Genomic DNA, 23,476 nt, shown 5'->3' with positions numbered 1-23,476 from the left:
TACATGTTTAACCAAATTTGAACAAATCAACACAGGCTGGGTTATTGAATTAGATTGTGACTTATATAACTTAATTACTTAAGCGTTCTTTCCTTTTGGATAGATGAGTTGAAGAGCGATCATAACTTAATTCGTTCATTTAAAATAAATCACCTTTTTCATTTATTTGATTATCTTAAAATCCAAAAAAGGAAGAGAGAAGGCCATGTGATCTCTCTAAGCTCTAAGCTATACTTGCTTCAATAACAAATTATACGTACTCTAATTCGTTGTTTCTGTCTGGCGAAGCAACCTCTCCAAGGAATTATTCCATTTGCTTCCCCGTTTTAACATATTTTATTTATACTCGGATGATTTTCTATGATTCGGCTGTCTTTATAAATACAAAATCTTGTCTGTAATAGTAGAAAATAGAGATATTGTTGACAACTTCCCCGAGTTGGCAATATGAGCTCGGTCGGATCTTAGGTAAAGGATACAAATCTGCACGGACAGATCGGTAGAGCTTCATTTTCCTGAAAGTATAAGGACACTTTGAATAAACTAAACAAGAAAAAAAAAAAAACTAACACAACAGATCACTTGTGATAGTATCAATTTTCACTTTCATACACATTACACTAACCACCAAAGATTGTGGTGTTGTGGTAAATATTTCCCCATTTTTAATTAGAAGTTTTGAGTTGAGTCCCGAATCGTCTCCAAATTATATTTTTCAGCGCGAATTTAAATTGATCGAAGTCTAAAACGGATACCCAAGACTGACCATGAAAATTCGGTACACAATTTCTGTATGTTCACTACCTCCCTAATCCATTCAGTATTTAATTATATTTTCAATACTCATTATGGCAATATAATAAGTTCTCGTAACTTGTTACCCTAATTTTAGCTCGCTCACACCAAGAGTCACTTTGACCTTCCTGGAGTTTATGGTGCTGCTTAGATTCAACTTGCCAAAAATAAAGCATAAAACTGCGGAAACATACTCCCATCGTTCACTTTTATTTATTCACTATACTAAAAATAATTTTTCACTATTAGTTGTCCCCTTTAGCATATCAAAAAAAGATAAATAAAAGAAAATTCTTTTTTTACTCTTACCATTAATTACTCATTTACAAATCATTCTCCAAGTTCAATGAGACTATACACCAATTAATATGAGTATTATGGTAAAATGTATACTTCATTTGTTAATTCTTAAGAGGCTTGTAAAGTCAAAAGTGGATAAGTAAAAATGAACGGAGGGATTACATTCCATCGTATGAACATTGCAATAATTAAATGTTACGTCGTTGGCAAGTTGTAAAAATAAAATTTTAATAATAATAATAAATAATAATAATAATAATAATAATAATAATAATAATAATAATAATAATAATAATAATAATAATTGCTCTATACATTTCCCTAAATCAAAGGAAAAGAAATTTGCTTTTCCCTCCTATTCAATCTTACACATCTAAATTCCAACAAAGGTTAGACTTTTGCATTTGATCGTAAATTACTCGTGTTCTACTACATGTGACAACACTTTTTCTTTTAACTTGTTAAAAGAAGAATGACGCACTTTTAATTTTAAAATAATTAACAATATTTCTCATTTTATCCTTAATGAGAAATTCTTATAATAGTGTAGTCACACAAATGTTATGGCACGTAAAAAATAACAGTTTCAAAAAAAAAAAAAAATCTTAAACTAGGTGTCACTTAAATAAAAATGGATTTAGTAACAAATACTGAAATTCATTATTTTTAAAAATTGATGAAATATTGAAGATTTATTTTATGATTTCAATTGAAGCAATAATGATTTTCACTTAGAAATTCCTCAACTCTTATCCAAGTAATTAAAATTCACAATTTCATCTTCGAAATATTTCTTTTAACTTAACTTTAAATACTTTTTCAAACTTTAATATTAAACACATACTTAAACAAGCTCAAAAAAAGGCTAAAAATGCAGTAAATATTTACCAAAAAGATTTTGGCTAACGTCTTTGATCGGTCGTGCTGCTCTCAATTACGTGCCATAGTGATTTGGAAAAGTATTGAATGAAAGGCCCATCACTGGAACTGCAAAAGAAGTCTCCAATAATAAACGTTGCTGGAACGCATCCAGTGTTCCTCCATTTTCCATTATATCTTTCACTACAGACTGATAATATTCTTTCAGTTTTTTAAGCAAACACGCGTACTTTAACTTAAGCCACCTCAATCGGACTCGCCGGAAAAGCTTCACGACTGAGAATCCTCGGCGAGTGTTGTTGTTCTTTCCGCCTCCTAATCGCACCGTCGGTAACCTCTTTTTCCTTAATGATATTTTCCGGCGGACTGGGGCCCATCGGAATATGGTAGTTGGATGGGAATGGGTGATGATACTACTTTTTTGGACGCTATTAGTAGGATTTGAGGCCATTGTTATTGGTTATCAGTGGTTTTTTAGGGACTATTATGATATGGGCAAGATATTGGAGTAGTAATATATAAGGAGCTGCAAATGGGCATGTGCAATTCTGCTTAAATTAAGGTTCACATCTCCTGCATTTTCATTAGGTTTCTTGTTTTACACCTAACAAATAGTAAAAATTTAAATTGTATCTCTATCCGTTTTGATTTATATGACCTTATTAAGCTTAGCGACATTTAAAAAAGAGGAAGACTTTTGAAACTTGTGGTTCAAAATAAGCCTTGAAAATTTGTGTGGCTGTAAATCATTATAAAGTGAATTTGTTTAAAATTAGGAAAGAGAGTCGTTTATTTTAGCGCGAAAAAAAGAAATAGGTTTAAACAAATTGAAACAGAGAGAGTATTATGTTGTAAAAAAAAATTATATACATCTAACCTGTAAGGATAATAAGTACTATCATTTTTACCCAAGAAGCTTACTTATAACTACCTACTATTAGTAAGTGATATGATTGTTTAAATATTTTTTAGGTCATCCGTACACATATTTAAAACTTGATTATGTGTTTATATACTCACGACTCACGAGTCATGTGCATTGACAGGGTAGAATCTTTTAATCAATCACTCAATCAGATTAAGTGGATTTAAAATAATATGTAGTTAACTCTGTATATCAAACATGATTAGAAGCGGATCCATTATTTGATGTTTATGAATTTTGTATTATTAGATTTATTGGGGTATGTTTTTATAATTTATACATATTAAATAGTAATTTTTTTACAATATAAAATTTGAGTCAGATGTACTGAATTGTGCTGAATCCTATCGTAAATGATAGCTACAAAACAAATTAGTGAATTTTACTTGGGATAGAGAACATATAAGTGATATTCATACTATTTAGTAACTACACTTTATTTTAATTACATCTGATAGCTAAATATTGTATTTCAATTACACAAGATAACTAATACATAACTCTCTCCTCCACCTCTCTCTCTCTCTCTAACGGGGTCTCTTCCCTCACCGTTTGGTCTCTCTCTCTCTCTCTCTCTAAAGTCTGGTTATGTCTTCCTCTCTATCTTCTCCGACGAGTCTAACCGCCGCCGCCGTCGAACCACCCTTAAACACCGTTGGAACACCCTGCCGCCATCACACACATATATATACACGTATACTCGTTGTATATCGTGTATCTACATGTCCACTTCATAACACTAGGTTTTTGGATTGTTAACAGTTCATTTGATTTTTGTGTGGAGGTGTGTTGATTTGAATGGAAACTACGTCGTCTTCTTCGTCAATGGCAAAGTCATCGTCTTTCTCTCCATCTTCTCCGGCGAGTTCTAACTGCCGCCGCCACACACCGATCGGAAAAGGAGTAGGTCGGTAAGGCCTAGATCTGACCAGAAAACACACTGTATTGTCCAGTTGGAAAATACACTGTATTGTTGTATACATACAATGTATTTTGTATTTCGTCGGAGATCTAAAGTGTATTTTGTGTTTTTTGCCTGTATTTCGAAGGATATCTTTTCGTATACAAATGAAAACAGTGAATTTGAAGTGTATTTTGTTTCTTGTATCTCAAATCCAAGTGTATTTTATTTCTTTTATCTCAGATTTAACTATAATTTTTTGTGTATTCTTTTTTTTCTAGTGTAAAATACAATGTTTCTTTATGTATTTTTCGCATGTATTTTGAAGGAGATTTTTTTGTATACAAATGAATACAGTGAATTTTGAATACGAGTGATATCCCTGTGTTTTTGCATTTATGTTGTTTGCGTACAACCGAATTTAAATACAATAAGTTGAATGCGGTGTAAAGGTAGTTACAAATGAATACGGTTCCGAATTTGAATACGCGTTCTTTGTAAAGTTACGAAATGTAATTAGCAAAAGTGTAGCTATGCTTACAAAAAAAAAACCCAAAGTGCAGTCATTTGTGTAAGTTGCTCAACAAATTAACACGCAATAATCAATTAAATTGTATCGATAATATACAGAATTGTTATTGCATATAACTTGACTAAACTCATAAATAAATCCTATATATAAGTGTTAACTGTAACCATTTTTTGCTTCTAGATAAGACAGTTTCCTTAATTTAATATGACAAAATAGAAGTTTAGATGTGTGGATCTCCTCAATAAAAGATACATTTAACCTATTACTTAGCTAAGAAAGAAAAAACAAATCCTCACATGAGAAATTAAATCAATAGTTTCACTCATATGTCTTTTGCATGATCCAAACTGCTGGGGTTGGCACCTTCGCTAGCCTCTCCTTTTTTTTTCTTTTTTTTTGTCTTTTCATATACAAATACCGATCTCTATACCCAAGTGTCTACACATGTTTGTTTTGTGTAAATGTGTTTCAATGAAAGATTATAACTCGTTTAACTTTTTAACAAATTAAATTAGCACATAGTATGATTTAGTTATGTGTCTTAACTCTTAAGTATATTTGCTGCAATACATACTCACCTCCACCTCTACCTTCACCCCAAAAATAGAGGCGGAGTCAGGATTCGAAGCTTGTGAAATCGGGGTTCTAATTCTTTAAGTTACTAGGTTCTAAATTAATAATTTGTACATATTTGAAGAAAAATCTAATACAAATATATGATTCGGATAAAAGTTACTGCGTTCGGCCGAACCCACGCCCGAAGGGCTAGCTCCGCCCCTGCTCAAAAATTCAACTACTTGGGACCAACCTATGTCCCACTTTTTCCTATGAGTTGAGAAACATAAGAACAATAAGTAGCCACTAATCGTTACAGCCTTACAGGATAGGTGCGAGCGCAAAAGGACAATAAGCTTAGCTAAATGTGATAATTTAAAATTTTGGAGGACGTGAAGGCTAATTTTTTTAGGGGATCAAAATTATCCTTAAACTTGAATATTCAATGGCGACAACAAAATAATTACAAGCGACAAAATAGTAGCCATCTAGCTTCTTATAGCCTCGTCTATAGGATGTGTATGGGTGAAATTCGCGCCTAACACGTGGACTAACATATAGTTGACACGTGTCAAGTAAATGCAATGGCGTAGAAAGATCAGATGATAACGCCGAGCACAGCATCGACGAATAGGAAACTGATACCGATGACATGGTCAATGAAAAGAACATCAACGGGAACAACATACAAGATCCTCTTAATTACGCATTAAGTAGAGTTAATGCAGTAACGTCGAAAACGGTTTCTGACAGCAAGAATCAAGGAATTAAATGATAATTATTTAATTTAGCAATTAATGATGGTCGTTACATACACACAACGGGAAAGGCACCAGATAGGACCAAATACCTATAAATAGTACTTTCACTTGTATATCAAGGGCATCGAATACTAACTAAAAAATACATTATTATTTATTACTTCTGCTTATTATCATTCGAATTATCTTATCATCAACCTCTTGTTCATACTTGGAAAAGGAGAAAATCATTATTGTTATTCATCATATTTGGCATAAGTTTACTCTTTCCCTTTGCTTATTTATTCTTTATCAAACTTTAGTAATTCGTTTGTGTTAATTCAACAATTTTTATCAAATTACTACCAACTGTGGTTAACCTTATTTAACTTTTAATACAAATTTAACTATTTGGGCGAAATACGATTTTTGACTCAAACAGTTTGGCGCCGTCTGTGGGAATTCTACAATTGGCCTTGTAGTTTGATCTCTATTTACGCAAGCGTTATTACTTTGGTATTTTCTTTTGTTTTTGCATTTCAGAAATGACAAGAGCTAAAAATAAAAAACCGTGAAATGGATTTGATTAAACTCACAACCCAAAAATGACAAGCGGGAAGGTACTACAATGATAAGGCTCAAACTCGGGGACTTGGTCTCGCGATCGATAACCCTGATAACCAAGATCCCGAATGAAGGCAAGGACCATACCGAGTTGCAGGAAATGTAAGAACAGGAGCATTCCAATTAGAGACTATGGATCGTCTCCAGTGATTACGTATAAACTTGAATTTGAATCTTTATCATTCCCAACAACAGAGATACATTCTACAAGTTGAACTCTTTACCGGGGCTTCATCCCGATCGGGGTTTCTCGGGAAGGCTCTTAATGAAGCAGTAAGTAGGATATACGGGCATGGTATACATACTACATTGCTTGGATATTCATACTTCACACCCAAACAATGGGGGACTATTAATAGGGACTGCTAGTCATCCCGATTAAGGCCTTCGAGCTACGACCTGTATGAAATTAAAAATTTCTCAAGATTACAATACCTTTGTAGTACCTTTATTTTAGTGATTATTATGGTTTCGAAGTCGTAACTTTGACTGGTTAGCATACAATTACACTTATAATACCAGTCGGGTATATAGCACAGTGAACATTGCACAAACATGAGCCCGATTCATGGAGCAATTATAACTCCGGTTATTTAAAATTACTATTTGGTCATGCAAAGAATGATTCAATCCCGTCAAATTCAATATGTGAAGCTAACGCACCCATGGTGCAATGAAAATGAGAAAACGCACTCATAAGATGATTCAAGTAAAAATTTCATTCATTTAAGACAGAGAAAGTACAATAGAAAGACACTTGAAAATACTAAAAGTATACATGGATTAACTCTTCTACTTAAAGATAGCAGGAATTTAAGAATCAGCAACGGTGAGATAGTAAGAATCTAAGAATCGGTAATGGTGATCATAACTTCAAGCACCAAGATTAGAATTATCTGACGACACCACGAACCAAATCAGCACACACTTTTTGAAGATTCTTAACGTTCTTGGAGGAGAGAGCGATTCTAATTTCGGGGATCCTCACCGAAATCTTCTAAATCTTCAAGAGATGATCTTTGTGACTTGGAAGGTCGTGTCAGTGGTAGCTTGAAGAGATGTGGTCAAATTAAAACCTGGAGTGAGAACTTCCTCAAAAGCCTTTTTTTAAGATTTAAGGATATCCACATTGTGTTGAAGGCGCAATAGCTTACACCGGGAGTAGCAACATTCACGAGAAGCTTCAACACTTTTAAGCCGATCACCGAAGATCCCGCGTAGGATATATTCAATACTTGTATTGGGTTATCTCGATGTTTATGCTTGCCCTGTGACATCTTCAATGCGCAACATCGGAGAGCGGCTTGACGAGTCGGAATCACGAGGTCGGACTTAGTTTTTATTTTTATCTTAAGATGTTTTTTTTTTTTCTCGTTTTAGGAACATGTGATGGAAAGCCGACAGGACATGACCTTGTAGAAGCGTCTCGGAAAGATGATCAAAATAACTACGCGTGACCCGGAGACATTCTTAATAACGGTAAGGATCCCGAAGAACTTTCTTGTTGGAAATAGTTCACACTTTTCGGAGACTATCACGACCCAATCGATGGGCCATGACTAGTGCCTGAGCTGGGCACCCGTATACGACCCGCTAGATATAATCAGACTGAAACTGAAAACATTATGGCGCTCTGGCAAAAGCGTCTTGTGAACTCATCATGTCATAAATCCAGAACTTTGTCTCTGCGAAGCCGCGGCTAACCAAAACATAGCAAATATGCAAGCCGATAAAGTGGCATGCACTATCTGTTGCGGAATATCTAAACGAACTACGTAGTTATGTGACCAAACCATATATATAACCCACGTATGTCTACACCTCTAAGAGTATAACAACGTCTACGTCAAAAGGTCTGCCAAAGTGACTCAAGCTCGGAACAATGGAGCTCTCCAGCCAGTCGAGTAGCCGCGTCAGTGGAGGATCATCGGGAAAATCGTACTGCCCGGGCATGAAACGCGGCCCGAAGAAAAGGGGCCGCACGCAGAATGTCTTCGAGTATGTAAAACGAAGTACCGTAATGAAGGTCATAGCGAGTAAAAGATGCGAGGAGACAAATATGATAATCAAGGAATACCAAAACATACGTACGCTTATGAAATGAGTCGTGCGTATAAAATATAATATCTTTACCACCGCCCATTATGGGACTGGTGAAACAATCATATATATCCGTACTCAACCATGTAGGTTCGATTCGATATCCATAGGACTCGACCACGTAGGTTCGGTTCGATATAACTTCGGACTCGACCATGTGGTTCGGTTCGATATCACGGACTCGACCATGTAGGTTCGGTTCCCCGCGTATATATACATATGTTAGAAGTGCGTAAGTAAAAGCAACATTTTCATCATTATTATCCTTATTGAATACATCTATCCTTAGCACCGTAAATTTTAGGAATCATGAACTTCTAACATTTCTTTTGGAAGCAAGGATGTTATGGAAAACATGCGTATGGGTTCGTAGGAGAGTGGATCGTACCTTTAGCAAGAAAGGGAATAGCCTTAACATACCTGTTCGACTTCCTACTAGTTACGCTTATCCGTCAGAGCTCGTAAATCTACATTTAAGAGGATTTACGCTAACGTTAGACTCATCCCGCACACTGGATATAAGTTTTCAAATCAAGCTATTTTATATTACGCAAAAATCGGGGCAAGCATCTCCCCTGTTTATATGCCTAGCGCGAAACCTCAATTCAACAACCAACAACAACAACAATAATACCAACATCCATAACATCATTTCTAGCACTAATATATACCATAAAACAGCCCACATGCTGTTTTTCAACTTCCGTAACTAACCCACTTACTATACAATTATTTAACGACTTTATCTCTAGTAAATAAGCCTTAAATAATACCAAAAAGAAAGATTCATACCTTTTTCTTGTCAAAACGATAATATCTTCAAAACATTCCACCTGGAATACAAGCTAAATCAATGCGAGTTAATACGGATCACAACTACGCGTTATCCGAGCCTTGATTAGCTAAAATCACTCAATTTCTCTCAACTTTATGACCAAAATACCCCTATATGTGCTGAGCTCGAATCTGATTTTTTGTGAAAAAAGGGGTTTGCCCCTTTTATAAAGTTCAAATTCGGGCCGGGTCACCGTAGCATTTCTAATCGTAGTAGCATCGTAGTAGCAAGTCGATTCTTGTAAAGAAGATGCGGCACGCGTTCTGCTACGTCAAGCCTTCTCGAACTTGTAACGTCCATAATTCTTTACTCCGATGTCCTATCGATGAGCGGTTTGTTGTGTTAGAAACTAGACCCGACGAACTTCATTTTAGACTTTTGTTTCACTTCAAAACACTTTATATGCTAAGAGATATTTGTCCCCAAGTTGGACCAAAATTTTCACACAAACTTCACTCATCCTTTCTCCAAAGTCGTACTACTCCATTACTTCCACTATTTCCTTATAAAACCTTCCACGCATACCTTATATACACCCTTCATTCATTAAATATACTTAGTAATGCTTGCTCCTTACATTCCAAAGTGGTTTTACTTAACCATAACACAACATACTTATGTTTCAAATTTGATAAGTGCTTCTTCAAGACACGGGTGTAACGACTACCCTCATCAAGGCTCGGGATGAGGTGGAGGAGCCGACAGAATGACGAATACCAACTCAACCTCTACCGTCATCATCATCTTCTACTACGATTTACCCCCTCTTTCGTTTTTTATTCGAGGGTCCAAGCCTTTCTAAAGGAAAAGCTGAGGGAAGAAACCTTAAACTTCTCCAACTGCGGATAACATCCCGAGAGGCTCTCAACAAACCTATAGTCCAATCAAGAATATCTGTAATCTCGTTCAGATCAATAGGATTTGGAGTTGGGTTCTATGTCTCCAGGAAAGCATTGTCGGAGAGGCGATGGAGTAGTTCTGTTTGAATTTTGACAAATTGATGCAATTGATCTACGTCGCAGAATCAATAGAATCGATTAGGTTACGCTCTCCACAGGGAAAGAAGTTAATCAAACCACCCTGGAAAATAAAGGGAATGTATAGATGGATCAGATGATCCCAGGTAAAAAGAAGATTAGCCTTAATAGCTAAATACTGAAGATAGTAAAATAAGCGCCATGTATCAGGAGCAATTTGGCCAACACACACATTGTATCGGTGGCAGAATTCCTCAATGACAAGAGGGATGGGTAACAAAAACCCAATAAGAAAGGGAAAAATAGGCATTAAATAAAAACCATCAACATGGTGATGGAGTTGTGACATCAGGACCCAAGCTGCATTCTTGAGCAACTGAAGTGATATTTTCAGGAGGAATAGAGGAGTCAATATCCTCTATGGGAGAAGAATGGTGGAAAACTCCGAAGTCATTGGAATAATCAGAGCAAGCTGGAAGAAAGGCGTTAGCAAAAGCCTCCAGTTCAAAAGGGTTGGAGGAATTTCTGAAGGATTTTTGTCAGAAGAAGAAGACATGGTGTCAGAGAAAATATGGAAAGATTGCAGAGAATATTGCTTACTTTAAGTGATTTAAGAAAGGAAAGAAGATTGTGTGATATTTGATCAATGATTCACTATTGTGTAATATTTGATCAATGATTCACTTCTTTATATAAGTCCAAAAGAAGAATACGAAGGATAGGGACTGACGGTTTCAATAAAAAGCTGCCTTTATGATAGATAATTATGAGACATTACGCGGATCGAAGAGACTCATCGAAAAAATAAACTGTCTTTTCAATCTAAAGTACGTCCTATTTTCCCGCCAAAACTCAAAAGGATCCACGGGAACTGAACCGTTTCGCCGAGAAGGAAAAGGGACTATGTACATGCATGGCAACATTTCATGTAATAAACATAAATGCAAAAATGAATGGCGCAAGCATAAATGCGGAAGTACAACATCATAACGGCAAGACGTTGAGAACAAGCGTTACAAAATTATTCATTATGAGAGATTCATGCAAATTTAATTGCATGATGCCCCTTCAAATATCAAATATTACAAAAGATTCCGATCTCTTGATATTCCCGATTCAGTTAGTATCATGTTTTTGAATTCTGATTCAAAAATCTAAACTAGGGAATGACGGGATTACATCAGTTAGATACTGTTTCCAATATTCATAGAGGAAATCTTTATTTCCAAGTATCTGTAGATGCCGAGCACGTATAAGCTCCATTCGCCAAGATCATGTAAAGAATCGGCAACTTAAGGTATTTTTACCTTTTGTATCTTAAAATTACTTTGTGATTGAGTATCAAATATATTGGTTAAACTTTTTTTTCACAAAGCAAATCTCTCATTATAAGTAAGGCCCTTCTTTTTTCGGCATTACGAGTGAAGAACTTTATTCGTAATGAATGAGATGTTCAAATCATCTTCCCGAATATATTTGCGGCAAAATTACAGATCTTCTTACAAGTATTCTAAAGTTGAAATTCTGGAACGGATTAATCACCCGGGAAAAGTTTTAACCAAAAGAATCTTACAAGAAATTTATCATAAAAAAGAAAAGACGAGGTATGGATAAACAAAGCTTTATTCATCACAAGTCAACCCAAAACAAAATTCTTATCCAAGCAATTAAATATCGGGAGGAACAGAAATGTCAGGTGAAGGAGTGGATGGATTAACTACTTTCCCAACATCAGAATCAATTACTTGATTTCGATCCGAGACTTCAACGGATACAAGAGCCTCTGAAATGATCTCACTATGATCATCATCAGACGGATCTTTCTTTTCAAAAATCAAACCATCACCTGCATCCCCGGAATCACTTTCCTCCTCAACATCATCTTCATCATCCTCTCCTTCAGCATTTTCATTTCCGAACATATCACTGAGAATATCACGAGTGTCCTTTAGTTTTCGCTTAGCAATAGCGAGGGCATTAGCATGATCGAATAAAGCAAGATCAAGGCTTTTTAGAAAATTGAAGTGAGTTTCGAGAACACCCAAGTTAACAACATTTTGCTTTTCCACGGCATGGGTGTCTTCCAATCGCTTGGCCTTCCTTTATAGTTGTCTTTACGGTACATGAGTTACCTCCCGCCATCTTGCAGATTCTCGAATTTTCGCAAAACTTTTATAATAAATCTGTCTTTCTTCTCCAGTGAAGCTTTCATTTTGAGATTTTTCTCTGTATACACCTTCTCCATAGCAGCTATGTCTCTTTTACTTTGATTCAAATCAATCAAAGCTCTGGTAAGATCCCCAGAATCTTGAGTGCTTTTCACTTGTAATGATTTGAATTTGGCATCAAGCTCGCCGTATTCAACATTCCGGGAAGATAATATATCTCGGAGATTCCGGATTTCATCGCTTGCTTTCTCGAATTTAGTCTCCACTTGCATGAGTTTCACTCTCAAATTGTTGATGGCCGTATCCTTCTCGAAGATTTCTTCTTTCAATTTTGGAAGGTCAAATACTGGGTCTTGAAGGCGCTTCACTTCAGCTTTAGCTTCCTTTAACTCCTCATCGGAGCAAATTTGCTTTGCTTTTAAACTGACAATTCTTGAGTTAGAGCGACGTTGTCCTCATTGAGATTGTCAATACGTTTGGATTCATCCTCAGAACGTTCAAGACTGCCCACCAAGTAAGTCTGAGCCTGTGAGCAAATTATCAAAAGTTATAGCTCATGCGAAAAATCTAGTTAAAAAAAAAAACAGAAAAGAGATATACCTGGATCATAAGCCCAAAAGCAATCATAGTCATCTGATATGTGGGCATATCCTTTAGAACGGCATGCTCTTTTGGTCCTATGAAACTATTGGCAAAAGTGCTCGTCAAACAAATTGAAAGATCGGTTGTGATTAACAGTAAGAGGGACAAAAGATTGCATCCACTTGACTGCGGGATCATCAGCCCGAAGAGCTTCATCCCCAGGGTCAACTTCATGCAAATGCTTATCTTCTTGAACAGGTATTTTCCCTTTTGCATGGCCAGAAGATCGACCTGAAGGAATAGCAGTAGTGTACGGGAAGGTTTTAGCTTTGGAGGAACTAGCAACCTCTTCCGGAGTAGCATCAATTTTGGAAACATCAGCAATTTCCACCCCGGCAGCGTCAGTCGCGGGGATAATAGCGGCAATGTGGCTTTGGGAAAACATCTTGGATGGTGCCTCATCATCAATATTCACTACCTTATGGAGAGTGGCCGATGGATCATTTTCCTGAGAAAGAACTTCAGGAATGCCAGTTAACTTCTCAGACTCCTTCATTGGAGAGTCCTCTGAGATATTGGTCACATCAATAAAAGAAAGATTAGTTCTTCTTCCTTTCCTCAAAATTAAAGATGAATCTTCTTCGGAATCAGTACTGTCAGATTTGTGCGTACCTCCAGTCTTCTCAGTCATGGAAAGACCAGAAGAAAATTGTTTCTTCAATCTCCTCTTTTTAAGGACAGGTTCCGCCTCTGCGTCTGACCTCCTTTTGATGATAGAACGAATATTGTCTAATGCCGAGTCATCATCGTTTGGAATAATCAAGGCCTTTGATGATGTTTTATTGAAAATGCTTTTAGCAAAATGAGGACAATAAGAATAATTGTGATCAGAAAAAGAAGATTAATAAGAGTGAATACCTTTATTCTTTCCGGAGCCATCAAAAGTACGAATGCCCCGTTGCACAGCTATTGATTCCCAAGTTCTAACACTCGCCGAATATCGGATTATTGTTTCCGTAAATACACGAATATTCCCCGGAATATTCAGCTCGGGATTGGAAGCTCTTGCATTTTATTTTTCCGGAAAGGTCGTGGGATCACTACTCACTAATTGGCGAGTACGAATAAACACAAATTCTTTAAACCATAAACGATCATGGCTATCCTCAGGATCATCAAAAAAATTATTTAGGCCCCCGGCCCTGAACATTATCATAGAACCCCTTATAAAACGAAGGGTGTTCAAATATAAAATATGATCTAAAGTAAGTTGAATGTTGGCAATTCGAGCAACATGTTGGTATAATTGAATCAAGCGCCAAACTCCGGGAGTAAGTTGCGCTACACAAATTTGAAGACGTCGACATAACTAATCGATCAACGGAGTTAATGGTAAGTTAAACCCGATGGTAAAGGGCAAAGGTACTGGCAGAGAACCCAGCAGTAAGCGAGAAGTGGCGGGTCTATCTGGTTCAGGAACAATAATTTCACGAAGTGATCCTTCCAATTACATCTTTCGATTACAGAAGGAACAAGGTCTTCCGTAATATGGGACTTAATCCTAGAAACCTTAGCCATTCTCTCCTCATCAGTTTCATCTTCATTTGTAATCTTTAAATTGGTAGTGTGAGTAGGGTTTTTGGGGAGCACACTATCAACAGAGGGAAGATCTACCATTTTGATCTCATCATCACTGACATTAGAAATTACTGAAGACGGACGCCTAGAAGCAGCAGCAGCGATCATAGCGTCGCCCATAAGTTTTCTAGTGTAAATACTGTTCTCGTGTTTTCTAACACCCACATTGGGAGGAAAGCTTCAACAATAACGACATTTTCTGGTGAAATATCTTGAGAAGATGGAGGAGAAGACATAGTTGAAAATCAAAGAAGTCAAAGAAATCGAAGAAGTAAAGGAAGAAGAAGAAGTTGAAGAGATATTCAAGGGAAAAATTGAAGCGTGAATTGGAAGCCAAAAATGAGAGGGAAAAAATTCGCTTTATAGAGGAGTCATTATTACATCGGGAACCGGCGAGATAATGAAGGGCACGGTAATGGCCACATGCCCCACGTCTGACTTCATCATTAATGCAAGTCTTTCAACTTCTGCGATTATGACATATACCCATCCCGCTAGTGGGCCACGATCTAACGTCAGTTACAACGTTTCCTATTCCGCAATGAAACGATTCAAATGTCTAATCAAGGAAAGATTGATGAAAATCGTCGAGACAATTCCTCAGGAACATCTTTGTGATGAACTCGAAAAATTGAGAGACTATCTGTATGGGTGAAATTCGCGCCTAACACGTGGACTAACATATAGTTGACACGTGTCAGTTAAATGCAATGGTGTAGAAAGATCAGATGATAACGCCGAGCACAACATCGACCAATAGGAAACTGATACCGATGACATGGTCAACGAAAAGAACATCAACGGGAACAAAATACAAGATCCTCTTAATTACGCATTAAATAGAGTTAATGCAGTAACGGCGAAAACGATTTCTGACAGCAAGAATCAAGGAATTAAATGATAATCATTTAATTCAGCAATTAATGATGGCCGTTATATACACACAACGGGAAAGGCACCAGACAGGACCAAATACCTATAAATAGTACTTTCACTTGTATATCAAGGGTATCGAATACTGACTAAAAAATACATTATTATTGATTACTTCTGCTTATTAACCTTCGAATTCTCTTATCATCAACCTCTTGTTCATACTTGGCAAAGGAGAAAATCATTATTGTTATTCATCATATTTGGCATAAGTTTACTCTTTCCCTTTGCTTATTTATTCTTTATCAAACTTTAGTAATTCGTTTGTGTTAATTCAACCATTTTTATCAAATTACTACCAACTGTGGTTAACCTTATTTAACTTTTAATACAAATTTAACTATTTGGGCGAAATACGATTTTTGACTCAAACAGGATGTTAACCTCTGCAATCTCCAAACCTAGTATTAAATCAGCAGATATTTCGGCTCTCGCAGCGACGAAGAATGTAGCAAAATGCGATAGTGAATTACAAATCTCGTGAACATCGAGTCTTTGAGCGCAAGTTGCGCCCGAAGCTATTAGATCGATGACATGTCTGTCTGGACATCATGCAACGCTCTGCCTTGTATACCGCGCACGCCTAACAACAACTCTCGTCAGCAAATCAGACAGCTTAATTAAGAACCCGTAGGTAGTGAACTCAGACATCCACCGTATTAAAACAAAAAGAAGATAAATTACACTAAACGTATTCTTGTAATATCATTTAATTTGCATAAACATCATATGTATTTTAAAAAATCAAATACTTGTACCCCTCTTATACCATAGAAATCATCCACAATTTTTACTCTTAAGTATTAAATGTTTATTTTTTTTTTCAGACAAAAAAAGATGTTTTGTTTTTGAAAGACGCGAAATATATTTATAACTAGGCATAAATAGTATAAATAGCAGATTAGTTATACAAATTATAGGATTTTCATACTTCGGGGTATAAAAGTTTTATTCTAAAATATGTATAAGAGTAAAATCTATAATTTATTGGGGTGTTTAATGTATTTTACTCTAAAAAGTAAAGGGTCAAATTTACCCTTATATTATTCAAAATTTAGCAATTTTTTTTTCTCTCGTTAGACTGTTGGTCTCATATTAACCTTTTGTCATTAGGAAAAAGCTTCGTAAAATGCTCTTATGTCTCATTTTTTTGTGCGGATTGCCCTTCAAAAGCACTGGTCTTTAATTTTTGTTCCTCAAATTGGTGGTATTTAATTTTTGTCTTTCTCCTAATACCCCAAGGTTCGGGGTTCGAATCCCAGCTCAGTAAAAAAATGAAGGAATTTCGCAAGACAGAGATTTGGATTCGAAATGCATGCAAAACTCTACCTCAGGCAGCATTTTGCATGCAAAACTTTGCCTGCAGGCAGAGTTGTACATGCAAAACTCTAGCACTGCAGGTAGAGTTTTGCATTCAGGTGTAAGGCAAAACTATGCCTTAAGGTAGAGTTTTGGCATGCCTGAAGGCAAAAAGGTAGAGTTTGACTCAAACTCTGCCTGAAGGTAGCAAAGTTCTGCTTGAGGTAGAGTTTTGCAGGTAAATCTCAGCCTTGCGATTTTTTTTTTTAATTTTTGACCAAGGAGTTCGAATCCAAAACCAAAAAGTTAATTCTAAAGAAGGACAAAAATTAAAGACCACTAATTTAATGGACAAAAATTAAGAACCACCCCAAAATAAGGGCATTCCTGCGAATTGCCCCTCAAGTCTTAACCTTTAACAAAACTCTAATATGAGGGTAATTTTAAATTAAAATCAAAAGCTGAAAGGTAAATCTAAACATTTTTTTTGTTGAGGAATTCAGACGCGTGATGTCCACTTATTTAAAGCTTTATTAATGAAAATGATAAATACTCCTCCGCCTCAAATTATCTATTGTTTTTTTTGTTTGATACACCCCTTAAGAAATATTTGACTACTTTATCTTTATTTATGTCTTAGTTATAATCTCTCTCCATTAAATGTTTACTCTATCTATGTGTCATCTCTATTAATGTCAAAATTTTACTAAGGATAAAATAGTGAAAAAATAATTAATTGGTGCCTTGAACTTTTAAAAAGAAAAATAGTTTGAGACAACTATTTCTACTAACCATGATAAATAATTTGAGACGGAAGAAGTACAAAACAATCTATTAATAGTAAGGGTGTGAATGGATTAAAAATTTAATGGAGGACGATATTCAACAATGTCGAAGAAATTTGGACATTTTCTCTTAAAAAAAAAACCATACAAGTGGGGAAGAATTATAATTATCAGAAAATATTAAACTGCGACGTAATTTCCCAAAGTATCAGTTTGCCCTTTTCGTCAAAGTTTTTAACACGCGAATTTACCCGCACAATGTTGACACTATAACTCCATCCATTGACACTACTTATTCTTCAGTTCGATCAAATAACCCTAGAATTTGGATTTTTACATTCTTTGATTTCTCATCAATGGATACAGACGTAGAAATGGCTCCCGCTGGTGAAGGATCCACCGTTGCTGCACCTTCAACAGCTTCTTCTTCTACTAAGAAACCAAAGCGTTTTGAGATCAAAAAGTGGAACGCTGTTTCTTTATGGGCTTGGGGTACGTATACCTTCTTTCCTTTGTTTTGAATTGGATTCTTTTGTAGTTTATTACATGGATTAGTTATGAGGAATTTATGTACTTCATCTGTCCCAATTTATTTGACACTTTTCACTTTTCGAGAGTCAAACGACTTGTTCTTTGACGACAATTTTTTCATATGTCTTTTAGATGTTTTAAATTATTAATTATGGTGACTTATAGTACTTTTTATGTAGTTTTCAAATATTTAAATTTTATTTTGAAAAATTTAAAGATTCTATGTTCAAACATACCGTCAAAATTAAGAAATTTGACTCTTCAAAAGCGAAAAGTGTTAAACAAATTGGGACTGAGGGAGTATTATTTTATGCAGAGATTGGTTATGCAGGGTTGAGTTGTTCATGTATCAGTTATTTCGCCTTCTATACTCGTACTCATACATGTGTTAGTTATGCGGGTTTCTATATTGTCAAACAAATACGGTATTAATTTTATACATGAATAACTTACCTCCTAACCAGCTACCGAACGTGGTATTAGTGTTTACTGAGCTGATGTGATTTGTGAAATTGTTGATGCAGATATTGTTGTGGACAACTGTGCTATTTGCAGGAACCACATCATGGACCTCTGTGAGTTTTGTTTTTTGGAAAATCTTGGTTTAGCTTCTTGGTTAAATAAAAGCAAGAAAGTTCTACACTTAATCCTGTATTTAATTGTGAATTGTGTGAAAATTGTTATCAGGCATTGAATGTCAAGCTAATCAAGCTAGTGCTACTAGCGAGGAGTGCACTGTTGCCTGGGGTATGTTATTTCAAAAGTTTTTATATGTGACTTTGTGATTACAAGCTGAAATCATCTCACTTAGAAGCTGTTTTTCCATTCTTCAAGATTTTTCTAAATAGGAACTGCTAAAATAGTTGATTGCTTGTTAATGGACTTGGGTGTTTCTCACTTATGTATTCACTTATTTTTGTTTCTTTCGCATAAACTATCTCTTGTAGTTAATAGATGTTGTTTCCACTTTGAGTTTTATCAAGTTTCCAGGTTCACTGAAACCATTAATTGTAGTTTATATTTATTGGTTTTACTGTTCTGATTACATACCGAATACGGGTTTGTGTATTACATCACCTTGTGCCTTGTAAACAATATACTTTTATTCCATTTTGGTAATCATTGGCAAGGGATGGTCATATGTCATGGTGACTTCTATGGATTTCTCTCCTAATGCCTGGTTTGTGCTGTGTCAAGACGCATGAATGGATGAGTATATTGTATGGGATGTAATAAAATTTGCTGGTCATCGCATTAAGCATATTGTTTCAACCATAACTTGTAATTATAATAGAGTGATGTATCCATAGTCCTTAAAGCCTTTGGCCAAGTCTTTCAATTGTGACCAAAGTCATTTAGTGTAACTTTTTGCCCTCCCGTACAACATATTTGTCTAAGTGGTGTGCGTTTACGCTGGGTAGAATTCCATATCTCATACAAATGAGACCCTTATAAGAGTTTAAAAAAGCCAACGAGGAAAGGTCTGTGCATACCTCTATATTTTCCTTCTCTTGACGCATTTGGCTTCTCCCTCCTTTCCCCTAAAGGACTGCCTCTTTCTCTCCCTCCTTTGCTTTCATTCAATGACAATTTTGCACCTCGTCACCTTCTTTTGCTGCTGGACCAGACACTGAATTTTCTTCCTTGATTTATAGCTTGAATGAGAGCAGCAATGCACTAAATCAAACCTATAACCCTAAAATCAATAAAATTATCTAGAGAAGTGGAAAGCTTTTTTTTCCTTTGAGAGGTTTATGTTGGTGTGGAGTTGCTTTCCGGAAGACAGTGGAGAACCAAAACTGTATATTGGAGGCTGGGTGGACTACACCGAGAATTGAGGCTGGCTTTTGTCCCAGTTTCGGGTGGGTTACAATTAGTTTTTTGCTTGTACCAGGCATCTTTTCCTTCAGCATCTCTTTTTTTCTTTTCCACATTTTTCCTTGGGGTTTATAAGCTAGTTACCTTTGTTCCCACATTTTACCTCACTATGGAGGGTCATGTGCAGCAAAAAAACTAAACTTTTGGGATGAAATATGCACAGTTGGGTTTTTGCATTTGCTTTCCTAGACTTACATTTTTTCTCCAATATGCGCGTAAAAATATAAAGAAGAACAAGTCATTAGTTCTTGCTAGTTCGCTTTCCAACAGTGGAACATCCTAACTTCCTTATGTGGGGGATAAATCTTTTTTTTTTTTTTGGGGGGGGTGGGGGTGTGGGGTTGGAGAGACTGTTCAGCTCTATATGTATCTGCATTATCTATAACTTTTTCTCACAAATTGCTTCATTACTTCTAAGTGTGTCTTCAAATGTGTTTGCATGGACTGCAGTAGGACTATCCGATATTCTTTTTTTACTTAGAAATTAGAATGGTAAGGACGGACATCCAATATTCCTATCATTTAGTAGTCACTTAATACTAATTATATATCATTTAGTAGTCACTTAATACTAGTTCGAAACCCGCTGGGTGCAAACAATTTCTGAGGGCCATCGGACTGGGGAAACCCTGAATTACCCGTGGTGCACTTGCGGGAAACTCCTTGCCGAGGGCCTGTGCACCCCCGGGATTAGTCGGGGCTCAAAGAGACTCGGACACCCGGTGCTTAATCAAAAAAGAAGCTTTAGACATCGAAACCATTGCTTCTTATTAACATCTAACAGCTTGAGACACATTAAGAACTATGAAGTGGTCTAGATTTAAGTGGATCTTTGACGTAAAAATGCTAGTGGTTGCAGCCTATTTGATATCAGGCCTTGCAAAACATTACACACAGACTAAGAGAGAAGGAGTGTGGGAGCAAGGGAGAGGTATATAGAGGTTTAGCATTTAGGCAATTGAAATCCAAGAGTAATTTGAGATTTTGTTCCATGAAAATAAATATTTTTGTACTAGAGATGGCTACTACTTGGACTGTTGCTTTCAAGGACAGTGAGATAGGGAGCTGACGGGTCGGGTTGAATGCGATTTAGAGAGAGATCCTCAGGCAAGAATGACTACTACTTGGACTGTTTCTTGTTTTGCTTTTTATCCTGCTACTTTGTTGTCATATTTTGCTTGATATCATGCTTCAAACCCTTTTTTTTTCTCTCGAGCCGAGGGTCTATCGGAAACAGCCTCCCTACCCCACAAAGGTAGGGGTACGGTTTGCGTACATCCTACCCTCCCCAGATCTCGCTTGTGGGAATACACTGGGTATCTTCTTCTTCTTCTTGTCCTTCTCAGGCAAGAATGCAACAAATTGTTGAGTCAGTTATTGAAACTGAAGGAGCTCCTGGTTCTATTTCTTCTTGAAGTGCTTCGTCTTTTTTATTGTCTTGCTTTCGGTAGTACAATCCATGTTTATAGTAGAGCATATTTCAAGAAAATCACAACATAAAACCATTTGGATCTTCTTTTGTTAAATAGAAAAATCTGTATTGCTATATATTATCCTGTTACTTGTTAAAATAAAAGGACATATGGTAGAGCATTTCTTAAGCAAAGTAAGACTCATAGGAAGGGAAAGAGAAGCCTAAGAGCATGGAGTGTTGTCCCCTTAGCAATTATGTGGGTCATTTGGAAAGAAAGAAATAGGAGGGCATTTGATGGGGTGGAACAAGATTTTGCAAAATTGGGTAGGAGTATTTCGTCTGTAGTTACTTTTTGGTTTACTTATGAGGTCCCTATTTGTATAGAGGATTGGATCTCTTTTGTTGAGAACCATACTTTGATTTAGGTTCTCTTCTTTTGTTATATGGCTCATATACGGAGTTTCCTCAATTGTCAATAAAATTATTTACCTTATCTTTTATTTTTTCCTCAAGCAAAATCACAAAACATTGGAATCATGCGAATCTTCTTTGCGAAATACAATAGTGTGATATAAGTAAGTTAAATAAGCTCCCTTGGTTCATTTGGATCAAGTATGTCAAGTTCATCTTGGTTTAACTTTAATATTAATTATTACATGTGCCTCCTCAAACCATGTTTGTTGGTTCTACAAGCTCTCTTGGTTTCACTTGCGTGTTTATACATGCGTTCCTCAAACTATGTTTATTGATTTGATAAACTTTGCCCTGGATGGCTTGGTATGTGAGTCCTCTTATGCAGTAATCTAGCATGTCAATCTCGTATATTGTCTGTATAAGTAAGATGTAAATCTAGTTTACTGCTTTTTTTTTTTCCATGTGCTTCTCTCTTTTATGTACCCTCGTTGGTGCTGTATGCATTTTGGTGTTTGTTTTTCCTTTTACCTTCCTGATATGTTAAATGAGGGGGTAGAGGGGGTCTTTGGATTTATTTACTTAACTACTTTCTGTTCTTTTTACTGGTCAGTATTTTTTTCTTAATTATATTGCCATGCTTCAGAAGTATATTGATTGAGATTTCCTCAGGTGTATGCAATCATGCCTTCCACTTTCACTGCATTAGTCGATGGCTCAAAACCCGTCAAGTGTGCCCATTAGGTAATTCAACAGTTTTTTTTTTCATTTTGTTGTGGGGTTGTGAGCTTTTTGTAATTTTGGAATTACTTCGTTGCTCTGCAGATAACAGTGAGTGGGAGTTTCAGAAGTATGGTCACTAGAGGATTCAATACATTGCAACAGAGAAAGATCATGCTATTGCGTCTATATTACATGACTCTGAAAGTACTGCAACCGTAAAACTCTTATTTTCAGTGCTTTTTTGTGTGGTGCTACATATCTGAGACTGCTTTCTATTGGGATGAGATTTATTAGAGAGCTGGTATTCAAATTGCACATATGATGTGATGTTGAACTTCTCTGTTAATGTTCTATTGCAAACATCAAGACCTGTCTTCTTGTTGATTAGTTGTTTGGAAAGACTATCACCCTTGGTAATAAATACCAATGGCAAATTCTAAATACTAATACAAAGTTATCCTCATTTGAAGTTCTGCTGTGTCAGCCTTGTGGCTGGTGCCAAGTTTTATTTGTTGTTGTTAACCAAATTTGAATTCAATGGGGAAAAAGCATCTCCCTTCTCCCCATCCCCCCCACCACAAAACCCAAATCCCTCCAGCCAAAGGATGAGTGCCAAGAACTTGCGGCTATTGACCCTGGTCTGATGAGAAAAAGTTGAAGTCACACTGTGTTAACCAAATATGCTTGGATATCGGGACTATTTGATTATGTCATTCATATCCTTCATGTAAAGAAAGGGCTAATGACAGACATCCCCGTCAAATAGAACCGCTGACATGCTCTCTTTCAGCCATGTGATTTTACTTTCACTAGATGCTAACATGTTTCTTTATTTGTCCCTCATCCCTCATTCTTTATGGTGCCAAGTCTTTACAGAAACTGTTTGCTTGCTGCTTAGATTTGCTGATCTTGATTCCTTTAGCCGAATATGAGGTGCTGTGATTGTCTGTC

The 23,476-nt window shown here is 36.2% G+C and overlaps 2 protein-coding genes across 2 annotated transcripts; one reads left to right on the top strand and one right to left on the bottom strand.

Annotated features, from left to right (window-relative positions):
- Positions 1 to 208: 208 nt before the first annotated feature.
- Positions 209 to 2,504, bottom strand: LOC132054550 (uncharacterized). The gene is made up of 2 exons (XM_059446533.1): positions 1,984 to 2,504; positions 209 to 515 (listed from the first exon to the last, which is right to left on the bottom strand). Exon 1 carries the CDS (start codon positions 2,423 to 2,425, stop codon positions 2,030 to 2,032), a length of 396 nt encoding a protein of 131 aa, XP_059302516.1. The 5' UTR covers positions 2,426 to 2,504; the 3' UTR covers positions 209 to 515; positions 1,984 to 2,029.
- A 15,314-nt stretch (positions 2,505 to 17,818) lies between these two features.
- On the top strand, positions 17,819 to 22,988 carry LOC132052181 (RING-box protein 1a). The gene is made up of 5 exons (XM_059443579.1): positions 17,819 to 18,060; positions 18,624 to 18,674; positions 18,787 to 18,846; positions 22,475 to 22,546; positions 22,628 to 22,988. Exons 1-5 carry the CDS (start codon positions 17,925 to 17,927, stop codon positions 22,663 to 22,665), a joined length of 357 nt encoding a protein of 118 aa, XP_059299562.1. The 5' UTR covers positions 17,819 to 17,924; the 3' UTR covers positions 22,666 to 22,988.
- The last annotated feature ends 488 nt before the right edge of the window (positions 22,989 to 23,476 follow it).

Source organism: Lycium ferocissimum, chromosome 4 (genome assembly GCF_029784015.1).
Source record: "Lycium ferocissimum isolate CSIRO_LF1 chromosome 4, AGI_CSIRO_Lferr_CH_V1, whole genome shotgun sequence".
Taxonomy (NCBI): Eukaryota; Viridiplantae; Streptophyta; class Magnoliopsida; order Solanales; family Solanaceae; genus Lycium; species Lycium ferocissimum.
This window is presented reverse-complemented; position numbering and strand designations above follow the sequence as displayed.